Below are 18,794 nucleotides of genomic sequence, written 5' to 3' on the forward strand. Positions count from 1 at the left end.
GGCGCTAGGTACTCATAATTCATACATACACAAACACTACATAAAGAGGAAGACACAATATTTAAATAACACTTTAATATTTTGCAACATCATCCTTTGAGACTTCACATTCATTTGTGGCAATCAAACAAAAACACAGTCCCTAATGAAAAGACTTTTTCTCAAAGAAAACACAAACTAAATCTGTTAACTCAATCTGTATGTCTCACGGTGAGAGAGGAACTACGGTGTAGGGAGTGATATCTGCAGCTTAATCATTAACGCTTTGATATTTCAGTCTTAAAGGGGTATTTCAAAATGTAACAGTTTTCTCACAACTACACACTAAATGTCCACAGCAATCTACTACAATCTGTTATAATTCTTTACTGCAGCTCACTTGAATACCAAACAAAATAATGTGGACATTAATGTGTTTCTGTAGATATGAGTCCCCTGAATGAATGCAAATATATTTGGTGCAGGAAGTCTCTGAGAAAGTACAAGTCGCCCCTAGAGTCAACTGTTTTCAGTACAGAATGATGACGTTACAAATGGCTACCAGTTCCTTTGCCATGTCATTTGCAGATGTAAAACAACATTTATTGTCCAGAGTAATACTTCCAAACCTGTACATGCTACAGTATGTTTGCATAAAAATCTGTTTCAGGCATTAGCAAACAGAGTTTTGGAATTCTAGGACAGGGCATATAATTGTTGATTGTACATTCAGTAAATGCTGATTAGAGGGATTTTCTAGGCTATCTGCAGTTTATGCTAGTTAGAGACATCCTGTTTAAATAGGCTTACTATCAGTGCTTCCGTGGCATAATAATACAGCTGTGCAGCAAGCACAAGCAAAAAATGATAGAATTCCTCCCAAAATAATAATTCTCAAAGTTGTACTGGCTTGTCTGCATTAACTGCAAAAGTTTTTAAGAAACTTTGATGATTTCACTTTAAGGCATATACAACTTCAAAGGGAAGGAATCAATGCCAGGTTTGATAAAATTCACTCAACCCCTGATTAGCCCCAAAATGTAGCTGGAAAATCATTCTGAGACATCCATTTAAGATCAGACCATGTGTGGTTCCACGTCATCTTCTCTCTGATTGCGGGGAGGTGGTTGAGGCTCGTCTTCTCCTGTGTCTTGTTTGTCCCTCTCCGCCTCCAACCAGCTCTGTGGGATGATCATCTTCTTGGTCCCGTATGGTGGTGGACCCAGCAGGGCTTCGATGTCATCGTAGTTCACCACCTCACGCTCTAACAGCACATTGGCCAACTGGAAAGACAGACCCCAAAAAGTTGTGACTTATTATAACGAACTATAAACCAATGGTAATGCAGGAGTGCTAAGCCCAAGGATGGCAAAAGGTTACTGTCTAAATGCACAGAAAATGTTTGAAGAAGGGAACAACTGACCAGTATCAGCTTGTCTCTGTTGTCCAGTAGTAGCTTCTCTGTGTGCCTGTAAGCACGGGCTATCAACATCTTAGCCTCCTGAAAGAACAAGTGTTGTCAAATTCATACTTAATGATCAGTTAACAGGGAGATGAGAAGTATACCTATTTCAGAACACCTAATAATAATCAAAATAATGGCAAAAGCTAAAGAAAAAAATCAATACTTTAAGGTGATAACTAAAACTCATTATGTCAACACTCACAGCGTGCTGATGTGGGCTAACAGAGAGCTAATCCAATTTTAGAACTCACGTGGTCCATCTGCTGCTGCAGGCCCTGGCTGAAAGGACGACGTCCAATGGCACCTTGCTCCTGTGTATCTGGGAATGAGACCTGGCCGACACTGTCACACATGCCGTACTGCTTCACCATAGAGTAGGCCACACGTGTCACCTTACGCAAGTCATCCTGAGCTCCTGGGGACACAGAGTGAGAATTAATAACACAAAGTTGTCCTGCACAGTATAGGAGAGTATTTATATTTAGATGTTCAGCAGTTTAGAGTTGAGTGATGATCTGAGTTACAACAAAACTATTCAATTTATCAAAAAAATTAGCAACCTAATGTAAATTCAAAGGTCAGGATAATTAACTGATAAAACAACCCTTCATTTAAGACAACTTTCTATTAAAAAGAAAAAACTTGAGGAGGGATTAGATCATTACACTTGTTCCACTTACTGTTTCCTTTGTTTGATTCATTTTCTACAAATGATGGAAAACCTTTTAAAGCAAGACTTTAATCATTTCATCTCAGTAAAAATCTATCTTCATATCAGGAATAAAATAAAATAATAATAATAATAATAATAATTTGGTAAGATTGATATTGAGGAAAAATTTGAGCAATAGAAAGCTCTGACCAACTGATTTGAAAGCAATCAGCAAGATAAGGGTTTGCAGAGAATATACAATAGTATATATACAGTCTATATATATATATATATATATATATATAAGTTATATATATATATATATATATATATATATATATATATATATATATATATATATATATATATATATATATATATATATATATATATATAGGAGCGTACCTGTTGTAACCTTGTTAAAGGTGATAGCCTCAGCTGTTCTTCCTCCCAGGGCCATACACATCCGCTCAAACAGCTGTTCCTTAGTAAAAAGGTACTGGTCGCGGGGAAGAATCTGGGCAAATCCCAGTGCTGCGTTAGTCCGTGGGGCAATGGACACCTGGAAAACACACCACATGATCCATCTGTGATTTCAACATAAGAGTTGTTCAAAAAGCAAACTGAACGGAACTAAAGGTGAAGCTTTGGTTCTTTTCTAAAATTAGTATTTTAGTATTTTCAAGGCCTTTTTGTGTGTCCATCCATGTTGTAGGAAAGAAATTGTGTCTATCTCACTGTGTACGATGTTTTTTGTTTAAGTCTATCATTTGATCAAGTCCTCCTAAACTTGCTTGGTGAACAGTATAAATAGACTTTTGGCCACAGTGGTCCTTCTTCAAAATTCTGGCTTAATACTTTCTACTCATTAATAAATGTAGTGTGGCCTGGGTTGTTGGTGACCCATCTGGCAACCAATAACCATCAGGGTGTTAACTGAGTGCTGAACATTTAACACTTGGTTTTATGTCCTGGTCAGTCTAGTTTTGACACATAGTCTGATGTGTCAAAGTCCATTGAGGCAAATACTAGCAGAGGCAGACTAGCAGAGAAATGAGACCCATGATCATTTTTTTTTTCTACCTTGAGATAATACACAGTTCTTGCATTTATATTAATCTCCAAAAAAATATCAATAAAGTGTAGAAATGGCAAATGACTAAGGAGATATTTGAATAAAGTGATGAACTGTTGGACACACAGCCTTGGTAGAAGATTGGTCCTGAGTTCCTCTTAAGTGATTTCCTTAGATATGGTGTCTGACTCAATTCTTTATTTAAATATACACTTAATCTCTAATCTCCAATAAAATTATAAATTACAAGCATCAATTAGGCGACACTATGGAAAGTACCAAAACTTTGAACTATAGAAATAATCTGATTAAAACAAAATATGGCAGACATACAATTAAGGATGTAGTAAGCAAGACATAGCCTACACTACATCGAGGATAAGACATACAAGAATGTGTTACCTTCATGACTGCCTCTGTGTGCTCAAGTAGCCATCCCACTAAAGCATGTCCAGACTCATGGAAGGCAACCACCCTCTGCTCCTCTTTAGACAGGATCTTACTCTTCTTTACACTTCCTGAAGACACACAGATTTGTCAAATTCTGTCAACTGAGACATGTTAAATGTACGTCTTTTTCTTTGCATCACTGTACCTGCTATTACTCTCTCCACTGCATACTCAAAATTAAAGGTATCGATGGACTTGTGCCCCTCTCTGGCAGCATGCAGAGCAGCTTCGTTGCAAATGTTAGCAATGTCTGCACCTGCAGAGACAAAGTGAGTTGACAGAGATTTAACCATCACCAAACGAGGGAGTTACATTTCAATAAACATCAACAAAACAGTAAGTATGTCTATATATATATATGTATATATATACCACTGAAACCAGGGGTGAGCTCAGCCAGACGCAGAGAGTAGAAATTCGCTGGTTGGGTCAACTTCAAGATCTTCAGATGTTGCTCGTAAATCTCCCTCCTCTCCTGAGAGACAATTATTATACAATAAAAATGAGACAAACTAGACTGACAAACTCTGTCTAAACCTGCTACACAGTTAACATGGTTTAGTTGTCCTGATATTATAAAGTTTGTTTTCTTGAGAATATATAAAGGAACAGCTTAATAGGATACCAATTTGCAGGAAATTTGTAGCTACAAAGGGTGTAATGACTCATAACAAATGTTCACATCATTCAGTATATTTTCAAAACAGCAAAAGTAAAGGCTGCATATCATTTAAGATTCTGAATTTAACTATGTCACAGTTCTTGACACAGTGAGGGTGATTGTTCAGGAGCAAATAAGCACAGAGCACAAAGTTTTTATCTACAATATTACAAAAACATCAAGTGTGGAAAAAGGACTACCTGCAGTGTGGGCAGATCTATAAAGATGTGCCTGTCTAGTCTGCCTGGTCTCATGAGAGCATTGTCCAAGATATCTGCTCGGTTAGTGGAAGCAAGGACAATGACATGGTCCGTTGTTCCCATTCCTGCAAAAGAAGAAGAGCTGAGTGTTTCATTATTCTGTCTGAAAATCCCCCTCTGGTGACAACAAGCTACTCTGAAAGTTTCTCACCATCCATCTCTACCAGCAGCTGATTGAGGGTCTGCTCCTCTTCAGTATTGGAGAAACCTGACATGTTGGTGGAGCGCTTCTTTCCCACAGCATCAATCTCATCGATGTAGACGATGCAGGGCGCTCGGCCTCGAGCCTCCTTGAACAGACTCCTGACCCTAGCAGCACCCAGGCCTACACACAAACATAATATAAGTAACAACAAAACTGACGAGTGACATACAGCATCTAATATGCCTTCAGAAATTAATCTTCTCATAAGGCTGCCATATAATGCTGAGCAATGATGCCACAAATCCAACATCACAAAATATTTCTTTACAGTAAATCTGCACTGTGATGGAAGAACTGACATTTGATCTATCCAATAATATCGAATCTCATATTGAACATCTGCATTTTTTAATATATGTTGTTGGCTATATACCATATTAATTCCTGGTTAGCTGGAGCTATCTTTACATACCTCCAATGACCTCCACAAACTCAGAGCCAGCCATAGCCAGAAAGGGCACCTGGGCCTCAGTGGCTACAGCCTTAGCCAGCAGGGTCTTCCCACAGCCTGGAGGCCCAAGCAGCAATGCACCCTTGGGAACCTTGGCTCCAAGCTGGAGGTATCGTTCTGGATTCTGACAATAGATAACATCAATATGGTAAGCAATAGACTGCAATGGGGACATTCAAAGCGTTTATGGGAAGTTTGGAAGGTAGATACATGGCTTACTGTATATCACTATGGATCTGGTTTCTTACCTTGAGGTAGTCAACAAACTCCTTTACCTCCATCTTGGCCTCATGCATGCCTGCTACATCTTTGAAACTCACACCTTTACCCGACTTGCCGTCCACAATTGTGAACTTGGCCATCTTCAGCTGATTCTGTTAAGTATGTTGTAATATGCAGTTAAAATGTGAGTTAAATCATTGGGACATAATAGGAACCCTAAATGTACACGTGGCAATGTTCTAATATGGTCTGACTCACAAAAGCACTGAAGCCGCCTTCTCTGCCAACCATGCCTGCTAGTCGAAAGATATACCAGAGAATAGCTACACCGATGGCAGCCATCCCCAGAGCATAGACGGCACTGCAAAGTGAACAGAAAGAGTCTTAGATGGCATTGAGTCTTAAATGTGTTTTACTCTGATATATCATTTTACTCTGTGTAGAGATAGCATTCCTTCAGATTACTTTTTGAACTTTGGCAGGCACCTCATAAATGGATTTCTCTGAATTTAAGGTCTGCTCTGAGAAAGGTCATGTTCTTACTTCCCAAAGAATCCAGTGCGTTTGTAGGACACCGGTATCCTGTCCTTGGTGTCAATATTCAGCTCCTCTTCAGCAGCTCTCAGCTTCTCCTCAAATTTATCAATGTTGGCAACCTGCATTCTGTACATGAGCGCCAGCCTCTGCAAAGCAAGACACATGGCAGGAAATGAGAGGTGAGCATGCACATCTGCTGTAAAAGTTCAGATGCTAATTGTGCGTTTGCATTTAATCGTGCACAACATACAGGTCTTCCAAAGATAACTGCTCCGGGATGAAGGTAGATTTCTACAATGTCACTCTCAGGAACGACCTGCACACGTGACACCTCCCCCTTGGCCAACATCTCATTGACAAAGTCATTCCAAGAGATGTTACCACCGCTGGTATTAATGGAGTTCAGCAGGCTCATGATGAGCGCAATGATGAAGAGGGTCCGCAGGCGCTCCCGGTACATCCGGTCCTCCTGCTCACGACGTTTCTTCTCCTCTGAAGGACGAGACGGATTACGGAAGTAGAGGAAAAAAAAGAATCAGATAAATAGATCAAGATCACAGCCAGATGTGGTGCGGTTACTGAACAGCCATGTGCCAAGCAGTTTAAGCGGTTTTTCGCTTACCTTCATCTTCCTCTGGAGTTTTTCCCTTTGGTCCATTACTTTTTTTATTTTTCTCTTGTTCAGGTTGAGATGAACTGAAGAAGTCTGTTGCCCCTAAAATGAGAAATGTTTTTAATATGTAGCTATACATAAATCCATAGCATAAGTATAAGTAAGTATATAATCATACTAAGGCTGATGAGTGTTTACCTAATAGATTTATCAAACCGACAGGGTTCCTCAGCAGGTTGCTTCTGATTAACTCTTTGCTAATTCCCACCATGGTAGGACCCACGGGTCTGTGAAGAAGACTCTAAAATGGGAACATTGGGACAACATATATTGATGTAACAAGAAATCAGACAAGAAGTAAAGACAATTGGTATATTTTGCACATGCATTGCAACTATGCAATGGATTTACAACCAAGCAAAAGCAGTAAAGAATAATCTAATTTGAACTATTTCCACCGTATAATGATCCTGGCTGCAGACTGAGAAACACATCCACAGGAGAATTAATTTTGAACTCAAGGGAGGAGCTCTTAATACTTTTTCAAGTAGTCAGCCCTGGTTATTGACAATTTGGCTTAACAATCTAACCCCAAGCTCATGAAGACAGCTGACACCGTTTGTAAAAATATATATATATATTTAAACACAAAAATAACTGAAGTTGCAATTTCATATTCAAATTCTGCTGAGTCAGGCTGAATCAGGCCCTTAAAAGCCGAATCTCATTGCTCTTTCTTCCCATATGTCACTCACAACTCACATCACTAACGCTGAGCAATACCACAGCGACAACACAACACAAAGACAAATCATCACATTCAGTGAATATTTGTGTCTCACCTGAATGAGTTTCTGTGGCTGACTTGTAAGTGTCCGCTCTGATTGTGAAAGAAGCCTCTTTCTGACATTACCCCATCTGGACAGCACATTTCTAACGCCATCGCTGGATATCGACCTGTTTGCTAATAAATGAGAGTTTCGCCTTGAGAGCGTCCACAATAAAGCTCTACTGTATTTCCCACCAAGTGCAGCACGGTGCTGCAACAACAACAACGCTGACATAGTGTCACTGAACGCAGTACATTAACTTATTGTTTGCAATGCCATAGCTATCAGCTTTCTACCACGCTAAAATCGTGTTTTATAACACGTTTGTTTACCTCTAACGTTACCTCTGTTTGGAGCTAGCTTGCTATGTTATTCAACTGTGCGGCCGAGCAAAGATGTCAGCTCGGTATCAGCAAATGTTCACTCGCTCACTTCCTGCGCACGGAAAAGAAACAAACAATAAAGAAAAGTAAGTATTTACTATAAATTATAGTTTATCGTCATTGTCTAATTGTCGCTGTAGTGGAGGCTGTCGGGAGTCTGAAGATTGACGAACACACATTATCACATCTCGTTGCCTTTGTAAACATCTTTGAGTTGCACTTTGAACTTCAACCTCTCCGTGTTCTTCAAGGACCTACTGGTGGCGCAGGTGTTTGCGCAGGTTGTATAATGTAAGCGCTGCTCTCTCCAGTCTAGCATAATATTACAGTCACTTATGAAGTCAGTTAGATTACATTTTTTATTGCTGCTAAATTCTGCCAAACACTGAAGGTGTGCAATGCAGCAAAGTAAAATCCTCATGTCTACTTCACCAGGGGACGCGCACTCACTGCGCATTATTCTTACTATTGACATAAATATTGGCTTAGTTTATACAATTACTCTTAATATTAATAAAGTTTGGGCCCAGGGCTTCTCTTGTGCTGAATGACAGTTTTATGGGATACTGGTGTCCGTGTCTTATGTTACTGATTATAAAAAAAAACTGCATAAAACATTGCAGATTTCCTATATGTAAGATGCACGATACAACAATACAAGAACACAATATAAAGTCATTATATAATTATACCAAACACTGCCATACAATACAAAAATGTCCCTGGGTAGCGTGCAGTTAAAAAAAACAAACAAACAACATAAAACACATTTAAATAATTATCTATCAAGATAATAGTAGTAAAAAATAATCAGTATTTCACCTCCTCAAATGATTCTGCGTTAATATCAGAATATTATGCCAATCTGGATTTCAATGTAGTCTCTGAAACCTCTGAGGAAAGTACAACACATTCTCCAGCAGAGTGCGCTATTAGTTGATTTAACAGAGCTCTGGGTTGACTAGGTCCAGCCAGCTTTAGAAAAAGGTACACATATGAACATATTTTGTTATCAGTTTAAGATCCAAGATCCCCCAAAAAAACTATAACAAGTTTTGAGATGGATCATGAATCTTGAAACTATGTGCCATGCTGTATCAACCGTGCAAATAATCACCTCAGCAAGTATTTTTAATGATTACTTCCTCCTCATTACTTGAAGGAGCACCAGTCCGTGAAATCTACTGCAACTGGAATTACATAATTCAGTCAGCTGCCCCTCACATCTCCATCACTGCTGTAAATATTCAAGGCAATATGATAAGCGACGTGTACAGGTCAGTTTGAGTGACTAACAAGTTAACCAATCACAGTCGAGACGTTTTCTTTGAGCCAATAGGAGCCTTCGTTTCATCCTTTGGCTTTACGTTTGACTGTGGGTGCGTCAGGTTTGTGTACCAGCACGCTCCGCTTACTTGCCAACGCTGTCTCCTCCGACCAATAACTTGTGTTTGAGGTCTGGGTCTGATCGATCAATTGAAACAACTTAAATCTTGATAAGCACCAAATATATGGTGAATACTAATACTTGTGATTATAGTTTTATAATAAGTGAGTCAGTCAATACCGGCATTTAATATACACAATACTCACTTCACAAGATTATTATGTAATATTCAATATACGTTTCGCAGAAGACATCAATGTTTGCATTTTATATAACCTATGAAACATCTAAATGTGTTAACAACGAGCCAGAAAACAACGTTTAAGGTTTTGTAGAAATAGAATAAACAAACTTTAAGGTTTCTACAAATAGAATAAACAAAGTTTAAGGTTTCTAAAATAGTATAAAGCGATAGTCAAAACGAGCGCACCCAATGTCTAGTACTCCATTTCCTTTTCTTGGTCTCCAACTATATAATGGAGTGTGCTCTCCTGCGTTTGAAACTGTGAACCGTGGTCAGCCACTTTGGAGCCCTGCTTGTATTGGTTCTGAAGCGAGGGCAGGATGCTATGTAGATCCAAAATGGCGTCTGTTTCCTCCCGTGCGGAAACGGTATCCGCCCACAGCTCCAGAGCCAATCAGGACGCGCGTTTCATTCCCGAAGCGTTTCCGTCGTCAGCTTCCGAACACACTGAAGTCAAAGGCCGCTCGAAAACCGCTCGAATGGGCTGGCGGAGAGGATTAAACCGAAACAAAATATGATCTTTTGATGGTTTACGTTCACCCAAGCAAGCCTACCGTTGTACAAATGGAGTGTTAAAGCTTCGTAGTTTGTGGTGAAGATGAAATAGCTACGCTGTAAACGAGTTTTCGTGGATATTTTATTGTTTTTTTCTTTGGACGTTGGACGTTCTGCACGGTTTTAACAAGCTAGCGCTAGCCTCGATTCTAGTGAGCTGCTTTTGAGCTGCGATGGTCGTCGCGAGTTTATGCGGATGTCTCCTGACCAGTCTATACTGAACTAACGGCAACAAATGGGACCATCCAGCATCGGCCGAAAACATCGCGGCATAGACTAAACATTAAAGATTCATATTACTATTTGAAATTGTGGAAATTCAGTCAGAGGTAAGTTGCATTTAACGTTACTGGCCCTGCACTGCTAACGCGTTAACAACAACAAACGGACTCTTACTGTCCCCGTGGTTAACGCGGGTTGTTGTGTGTTGCGACAAAGGTCAACTTGTAATACCTTAATTTGGTTAGGCTTATTTTTTATGCGTGGGAATATGGAAATGCTTAAAGTGTGCTCTGTGGTTATATATTCATATAATGTACCCTGTTTTCACTGGAGGGTTTTTTAGCACGCTGCTCTGCTTCTTGAACCTTTCTATGGTTATGCTTAGCTGTGATAATTTGGTCAAAAACATGCATAAGTTTCGTGTATTTCACATTCAGGTAACGTAGCTATCTTCAGTTGTTTTCACAAACCTAATTTAGCTGTTGTCAATCATTGCCCATGTGTGATGGGACTGCCACACAACGGTGTGTTGATATTTTCAAATTGTATTGAAATGTTTTGAGTAAGCAACTAGTGTTGAACATTCATTGATACCATACATGCACGTATGCTTATATGCCTACTAACAGATTAACAAGATGTAGGGCATGTGGTTCAAAAGGCTTGTTTTGGAAGCAAAGATGAATTAATTTCTTCTACAGTAAGCTTTAGAGTAATGTTGGGTTTACATTTGTTGTATACTCAGGATTAGTGATGGGCACTTGCAACAGGGAGTGCAATGATACCACCCTAATGATTACCTTTTTTTTTTTTAATTTATAGCAAAACTAGTGTATCTGCATTACCAGTTTAGTGTGCACACGTCATAATATTCCTGTCATGAAGCACTGTGTCTTGTCCATTTGTTGGCCTTTTCCAGCTTTAAAGCAAAACTGATGTGCTGCACGTCTACAAGGAAAGCAACAAATTAGATGGTCAGAAATAAAACTCTTTGAGAGGATGTGTGTGTGTTTTATGGGACTATTAAGTGAGCCATGCTTTGAAATGCCCACTGGCTATCTGGACTTATCAGGAAGAGTCTGTATACAATCAGTAGACTTACAGCTGGCTGTAGTGATAGATAAGTGTCACAATTGCCTAAGTTAGTTCAGTGGTGTGCCTGTGTTTTCTGTGTTAAATAACATGTATTGGGGGGCATAACATGGTGGTGTTTGAGATGAGCTGTAAAGGAAACAGAATATGGAGGAGAAGCTCTCCACTTTGGTGCAGTACCAATGCTGAGGAAAACACTGCAGTGCCGCTGGTGGTGTTTTCCACAAAGATAGTGAGAGTGTTTTAGCTTGTTGGGGCGTTCGTGTTGACTACACTGCAGAGGCAGTGATGCATATCTCTGTCTCCCTTGAGCTTGCGTAGGTCCTATTTCTCTGTGCTATAGTTAAAGCCTCAATTCAAAAGGTATCATATGCCCTATTCTTACATTAAGCTTGTGATGTGTGGGATTTAGATGTAAACCAGGCCTTTTTGCAGAATTCTTAACACATTTGTATCTCCCGTACATTACCATATATCACTTATTTGTTTACATTGACAGTGTAAGATAACCCATATATAGAAAGAAGATCTTATTGAAACTAAAGTTTCTCTTTAACATATGAAGTGTAGTCATTGTGTCACTGGGTCGGTCAGTCAGTTCGATGCTTGTTGTTTTTTTGCTCTTTGAAATTGCGTATCTCTTATGTATACACTTTTATGCCTTATTTCTCTTGTTTTGGAATCAAATACTAATGTTCAATTCTATTTATAGTACTGCAGTGGACTAAGTAGCCAATCCAAGACAGAAGTGAAAACCTATGATGGTGTGTTGAAATGATGTTTACAGTTCATGCAGCATATGTTTATGCTTAGTACCGATAATAACAAATATCAGTCTTATTGAGATATTAAAGAATTTTAAGTCAAAATATGTCATCCTTAGTAAGGATAAGTGTCGTGTTATTTGAAACTCGTGAACTCCACATCCCATCTGTTTGCCATTAGTGATGGCTAAATTTCACCTCATTCTAGTAGTAGTGGTAGTAGTACCCGAGAATTAAACCTTGCCCTCTGCCTGAAACAGGAAATGGAGTTCTGCTTGGGTCAGAAAGGCCATGAGCTGCGATTGTGGCTCAGGTTTACACGTTTTTTTGCAATAGAAAAAAAGGCAACATTGCCATCTTTCTGCTCGTCTACTGCAGTGGTTCTTGTGTCCTACAGCTCTTCAGACTCCATTAATGGCCGTATTACCGAGGTGCAGGAAATTTGCTGACCTGTGTGCACCACATCAGAGTTAGTCATCCTCTGAGTTGCTTGCACATCAGCCTACTGTGTTGTTGCTGTGAACAAACTGTCGCTGTAAACATGCCCGACCTTAAGTTAAGGATTTTTGTTGTCTGTCTGATTCATATGGCACCTACTACATATTTTTTAAGCGGAATTAAAAACAGACACAACTGAGGTTATGCATAATGGCAAAATCTCAACTAGTGTAAGAGCAAGAAAACAGGACGCTCTTGGCTGTTGTGTTTGGAGGGCTCGAACAATAACAGTTGCCCGGGACAAGCAGATGGTTTTCATTATGATCAAGTCCAATGATGACCTGTCAGAATCACTTAATAACCCATTGTGCACAAGTAAAGCATATCAGTGATGATATACAAGAGAGGGGAGATAAAAAAAACAAATACATGCAGAGATGCAGAGAGCACTGCAGTAGTTGTATAGTAGACATCATACCTCAAAATATGACTCTGCATATTTAGTTTTCAGCAGCACGGTTTACTATATTCTCATAAACAGCCCATTGTTATACACTTCATAAACCGACTTTCCAAATGTAACAAATCCATCACAGTGAATGAAACTGAGCCACATATTCTTAGTGTAAATTATTGCATGTATACCTAGATAACTTTTTATTTATTCTTAGTAAGCTTTATTAGTGAAACCTGGCTTATAATTTACACTGGACTCCTTATAGTTAGCCCTGTCACAATAATAATGTTATCAACTTATTGTACAATATATGGGCATGGCCTCAATGATTTTCGCTGACCACAGTATTGCCAGTTGTGTTTACACGTGTTTGTTTACATAAGAATTTCACACTTTAGCCAACATCAGGGGTGAAAATATTGATACACTTGAGTATCACAGTATTTTGTTTTGTAATATTGTATCCATTCTCAAAAACAGTGTCAATTTTTGTGTTTAAACCCCCAACTGCTAGATAGTAGAGTAGTAGTAGTGTGTATTGGCAAGAATCTGGCAATACGATCGTATCACAATACAGAGGTTAGGATTCAATATATTGCGATATATTACAATACTGTAAGAAAGGCGATGTATTTGCCATTGCGATTATTTATTCGACCAACAGGGTTTTACTTACCATTATAAGAGTTGGTTCTCAAGAGTTGAGAAAAAAGTTTTGCTGTCATTATTGGTTGCTCTGCTTCGGTCCTCTTGTCGTCTGCTCTCTGTGTCTGGATTTCGATGTATGGCATGGTGATGGCAAATAGACCTTGCTCAAGGATACTTCGACGTGTGTGCAGGAGGAGCTGGGGATCGAACCGACAACCTTCCGATTAGGGGACGACCCGCTCTGCCTCTGCACCACGCATGGCGCAGGCAACTCCCCTAACTCTGACCTCATACATTGCATTGTTATGCTATAATTACATCAGTGGTATAAAATGGTCTGAAAATGGCAACAGCAATGAGCAATATTTAAAGAGGAATTATTTATTTATACTTACTCTTTAGTTAAAATTTGATGATGTTTAGCTTCATTATTTGCATGGTTACTGGCTGTGTCCAAAATTAACTTTTTGACTCACCAGCCAAGGGGACTGGAAGATGGCAAAAGTGGCTTTTTGTGTCACATGTACATTTGTGCAGCTGTGTGTTGAGGGGAGGGCAGCAGATGTTGCTGAAGTTGCAAAAAACATCACGATCTTATGATCTATTTCTATGATGCATGCATGCCCAGTTACACCACTGAAAATAACCAAAGTCACAGCCTACGTGATTTAACTCAATGGAGGCAAAAGCAATGGCTTTTAAATCAGTTGCTTTTATAACCCAGTTGTTGCGCTTCAGAGTAAAACACATCTGTCTTGTGTGCAACATAGACAGCAGAGGACAGAAGCAGCGTGCCTGTAAATGACACCAAAACGTGGTAGCAACTCTCAGCATAGTTTTTTAATGCATAACAATTTTGGTATAAACATCTACCCGCCATTGTGGCTGATGGCCTTCTGAGATTTACCCACGCAACAGAATATCTACCTGAATTTGGCGCTTTGGCGCGTGTTAAATATCTGACCCTGGTTATTGGATTCATATTTGGACTTGACCACAGTGGCTTGATGAGACAGGTCCTGTCTACTGCTTGAACATTTAATGAGTTAGTCAGCAGAAAATGAATCTCACAAGTTTGATAAGCAATCATTTATGTCATTTATCAAGTAAATATGGCAAACTTCTTCTCCTCGTCCTGTGTGTGTTTTGGGTAAATATGTCAGCACATTATAATGCAAACATTTTTATTGCAGTCTATGATTGTACTTATATAATGTTTCTCTTGAAAACGACTACCCAAGTAAGTATTACCCAAAATAATGTGTCTTATATAAATAGCAGGATATTTGGTCCAGTATTCATACCGTGTCTCAGAACATTTCTGCATCCGATGTCATGATTGTATTTCTCTCTGTAGTTACATAGTTGTTAATATTTAACTATATGATACTATAAGATGTATTTTATCATAATAATAATAATAGCATGCGTAGGTGGCTGACATAGTACGCCAGTACATTGTGTAATTTCTTCCTTGACTATTGCTGAGGAGCCTACTTGAGGCTCAAATGGAAGTGTAAAGCAGCTAGTTGTGCTAATTGTAAGAGGGGAAAAAAAGCCTTTAGCTGTAACTCCAGCACCCACTCGGTCTGCCTTCTGTCCATGGAGGCTGTCCCCTCCCCCTCTCGTGCTTAGAGTGTGGTCCTTTTAGGTAAACAAGCATGGCTACTCCTGTTTCTTGCCTGTCTTTGTCTCTGCCTTTCTTTTTCTCTCTCTGCCTCGGTTTCTCTCTCACTCCCCTCTCTTCCTCCCTGTTTGGTTGTGTAAATCTTTTATAGCTGCTGTTCTACCAGCACAATCTCTGCGGATACTCAAATGGCATCTGAAGCCCTTTGAAATTCATCCTAGTCCTGTGCCCCCTCCTCTATCCTATCCTTGAAGCGAAATGGAACAAAATGGCGGGCCCCAATCCTGCTGTTTCCCTCAGGGACTGTAGAGCCTCATTTCAGGGTTTAGGAGGTCCTGATGGTTGATGGCGTCTTCAACTCCGGTTAGGTTGTGCTTACTTCCTAGCCTTCCGCTGCACCGCTCTTGATAATATTTTCTCTTCCCCGAGTCTCTTGCACATCAAAGGGAAAGACTCTCTATTCTGGCATGCTGCTGCTTCTAAAGAAATGTGCTTTTTACAGACTTGCCTTTTGATCTTTCTGATCGAAGCTCAGAAAAGGAATATTTTGTGCTCTTGTTTTAAGGAAAACGTAGTGATTCCTTAATCATAATTTCAGGTATGCAGAAATTTTTAAAACTTGTATCACACAGGAGTAGGCTCTTAGGAATGTCTTGCCATTCTCACACAAATACTTTTGGCTCTCCAGCAACTTAAATAGTCATTGATTGAATATTCCAAATCCCATAATAGAATTAATAATCAGAAAAAGAACCAGTAAGAGTGTTTGATAGGGAGTTTGAGTTTATGATCTAAAGGTATGTGTAGGCCTATAGGGTACTGTTTAATTACTCTTTAAGTTTAATTATGAATTACCCCAAAGGGACTCAGCCATTATAAGTTTGAGTCACTATTATCTCACACTGTGAACTCTACAAACGATTTCATTAATTGCTGATTTAATTTGTTCCCTTATACCAACACATCTTGTTATTAGTTTTATTAGTTAATGTTTTTGTCATAGACACACTACTATTGAAATTCAAGATATGTGAGAAAATGGGAGAAAGTCTTGGATGTAAAAAGCACATTCGCATTTGTGCATGTGTTCCACACAGAACCTGAGTAGGTAACGCTATTAGGCAAATGGCTGTGTGCCTCAGTCTGGGCAAGCATGAATTAGGGGTGGTGCAAATCTGGAGACAACAGTTGGTGTTTTGATTGGATGTGCTGCTGAGCAGGAGGCTGCATGGGATGATGTATTATCCATACGTGGCATTGGAAATGTTCTGAGGTTAGTCGGCCAGGTCTGGGAGCTGATGGCAGAGATAGTCTGTGTGGCGTGTCCCTCTGGGCTCGGCTGTTCTGGTCTTTTCAGCCTGTTGCTGACACACAGGGAAAAAGACATGACAGGCTTGCTTGCCTGGACTCACTTACCTTCTCTGTTTCTCCTCCTCAATTGCAAAGTCCTTTTATTAAAGGGGTTTCCATGCCTATCTAAAGCTAAGATTGCCCACTCATGTTTTTTTTTTTTTTTTACTTGTTATAAAACCAAACGTTGTTCACACATTACACATTTCTGATGCTATTTTTCTGTTAATGCTAGCTTATTACTTACTGTAGACTCTACTTGCAATTCTTGCTGGTAGACTCTTAGATTAGCTTAGCTGGGTACTATTGAGGTAAAGAGCTGGTCTAAATCAGTTTGTCAGGTCAGTTTTACACAGTTAACTGGTTAGACTAAACCTGCAGGTTCTGCAATATCTTGGTGGTGGGGATGTACTGATGGTGGTACACAACACAACCAGTACTGAAGTGGTTTTACTGGAAATCAGGAGCTTTGTTTGTCAGTGTCCTAGCATGGAGTGTCCCAGAGCAGTGTTTACACAGGGTTGTTACCAAACCGAAACAAAACATTGTTTTTTTCCATCAAAAAAATTGCTATGACAGATTCTGAACCATTGCTGTGTCAGTTCACCTCTTCCAACATGGCATCTTAACAGAAGATTGGTAGTAAATGCAACATAAGTAAAAGTAGTTTTTGTCTGTAGAGATGGAATGGGATTTTGTGTCCTGTCCATAACCAACCTTTGTCACCCTGAGATAAATAAAATATGTCTGGGATTTATTGCCACTTTGAGAAATTGCTTCATGCTGACTACTGTTGTGCTCAGAGGCAAACAGCTATATCAGTTTTCTTTAAGCCCTGTTGTGCCCAGCCGGCCTCTTCATGTTGGGCATAAGCTATAAGCTGAGACAGGGGGTAAGGGTGTTAGGACAAAGTATAGAGTAGGGGGAGGGTAGAGGTGGTGTGGCCTGGCTGAATCTCAATCACCAAGGCCCTTCAGCAGGGCTGGCCTTTTGATGGGCCAGCTGCAGCCATTCATCCACCCATTTACATTGAAATGCAACAACAGGAAGGGGGAGGGGAGGACTGTGGGGAGATGGGCCTCTGCGCTTGTGCGGGTGGGATGTGCATGAAAAGCAAAGGCATACCTAAATACCAAAGAGATGAGGTCCATCAGTCGGGGCCCATGCCCCAGCTCACCAATACGTGCAACCATACTTTGTTTCCCCCCCAGCATGCTGTGTGGCAGTATACTTCACACAAAGGATCTAAGCACTCTTTTTGACCAGTACATGCATTTCCACCACTCAGCTCTTTTCTGTCTTTACAACCAGCTTGGTGGCTATAAAGAGGTTGTGATTCACCCCAGTGTCCATTTTAACAGCACTCTACCGTTAGACCTATTGTTGATGCTGCTTTTTGTACTTCGCCGTCTTCATATTTTGTGGGTAATTGCCTTCAGACAGATGATGTACTCGTGTGAGTTCTTTATCAAGGCTTATTTATGAAGCCTGGATGGGCTGTGGAGTTTCAAGTTCTTGTTCCTGGCTCACTGTAGTTGAGGTCATATTGTGCTATTGGCTAGTAGAAGAAGCCTGTTCTGTAACTCAGGAGGGGCTTCAGACACAAACTGTAGTTCAGACAAATGAGGCCAGTGTGTCATTTTTCTCAGTTCATCCAGATTTCCAGGATAACATGGATGCCCTCAGAGGTGTGTACATGGAATTGATTGAGCTGTATTTTGGGGAATGTGTCAAAGTCCATTCAGTGTGTATTTTGTTCGATGATCTATTGGCAGGAATTAAATATAATATGCATAGGTTTGTTTTCATTAAATACTTTAATCACTGGCTCTGCATAGGGCCTTTTGAGTTTTGCAGCCACCATAGTTTCTCCTACACACTTCTGTTATAATTTGGCACTATACAAATCCAGCAGTGGCACTAATACATAGCTTGAATGAAAATATTAAATTAATAAGATTGCTGAAATGTATTTTGAAATAAATTTTGCATTTCCTGTAATACTTTGTTGTCAATGTCGTTCTGCTGCGTTGTTGCGTTCATGCATGTAGCACGTGCATACATCCATGACTAGTTACAAGCTAAATTGTGACGGCAAGATGGTAAGCGATGGTAAAACGAATGGTTCAGAAACACTGCAATGTGCAATGGTGATTCCCAGTGGGAACTATTGGGAAGAGAAGTGTGGACCAGGAGTACCCCTTTTCCACTAAATTAGCGATCGAAC

At 39.8% G+C, this 18,794-nt stretch overlaps 2 protein-coding genes across 3 annotated transcripts in view; one reads left to right on the top strand and one right to left on the bottom strand.

The window, feature by feature from the left end:
• Positions 1-60: 60 nt before the first annotated feature.
• spg7 (SPG7 matrix AAA peptidase subunit, paraplegin) lies at positions 61-8,012 on the bottom strand. Its single transcript, XM_051379535.1, has 17 exons — positions 7,413-8,012; positions 6,769-6,871; positions 6,580-6,672; positions 6,208-6,449; positions 5,964-6,103; positions 5,679-5,781; positions 5,447-5,572; positions 5,160-5,322; positions 4,694-4,867; positions 4,483-4,607; positions 3,994-4,096; positions 3,767-3,877; positions 3,574-3,689; positions 2,502-2,658; positions 1,696-1,859; positions 1,403-1,480; positions 61-1,262 (listed from the first exon to the last, which is right to left on the bottom strand). The coding sequence occupies exons 1-17, from the start codon at positions 7,632-7,634 to the stop codon at positions 1,056-1,058; spliced, it is 2,427 nt and encodes an 808-aa protein (XP_051235495.1). The 5' UTR covers positions 7,635-8,012; the 3' UTR covers positions 61-1,055.
• Positions 8,013-9,850: 1,838 nt separating this feature from the next.
• The window catches only part of ankrd11 (ankyrin repeat domain 11), a 98,450-nt gene continuing 89,506 nt past the window's right edge, over positions 9,851-18,794 (top strand). For both annotated transcript variants that reach the window (XM_051378241.1, XM_051378242.1), the window contains exon 1: positions 9,851-10,298. The gene's annotated coding sequence lies outside the window, so the exon portion shown is untranslated. The remainder of the gene's footprint in view (positions 10,299-18,794) is intronic.

This window comes from Dicentrarchus labrax, unplaced genomic scaffold (genome assembly GCF_905237075.1).
Source record: "Dicentrarchus labrax unplaced genomic scaffold, dlabrax2021, whole genome shotgun sequence".
Classification (NCBI taxonomy): domain Eukaryota; kingdom Metazoa; phylum Chordata; class Actinopteri; family Moronidae; genus Dicentrarchus; species Dicentrarchus labrax.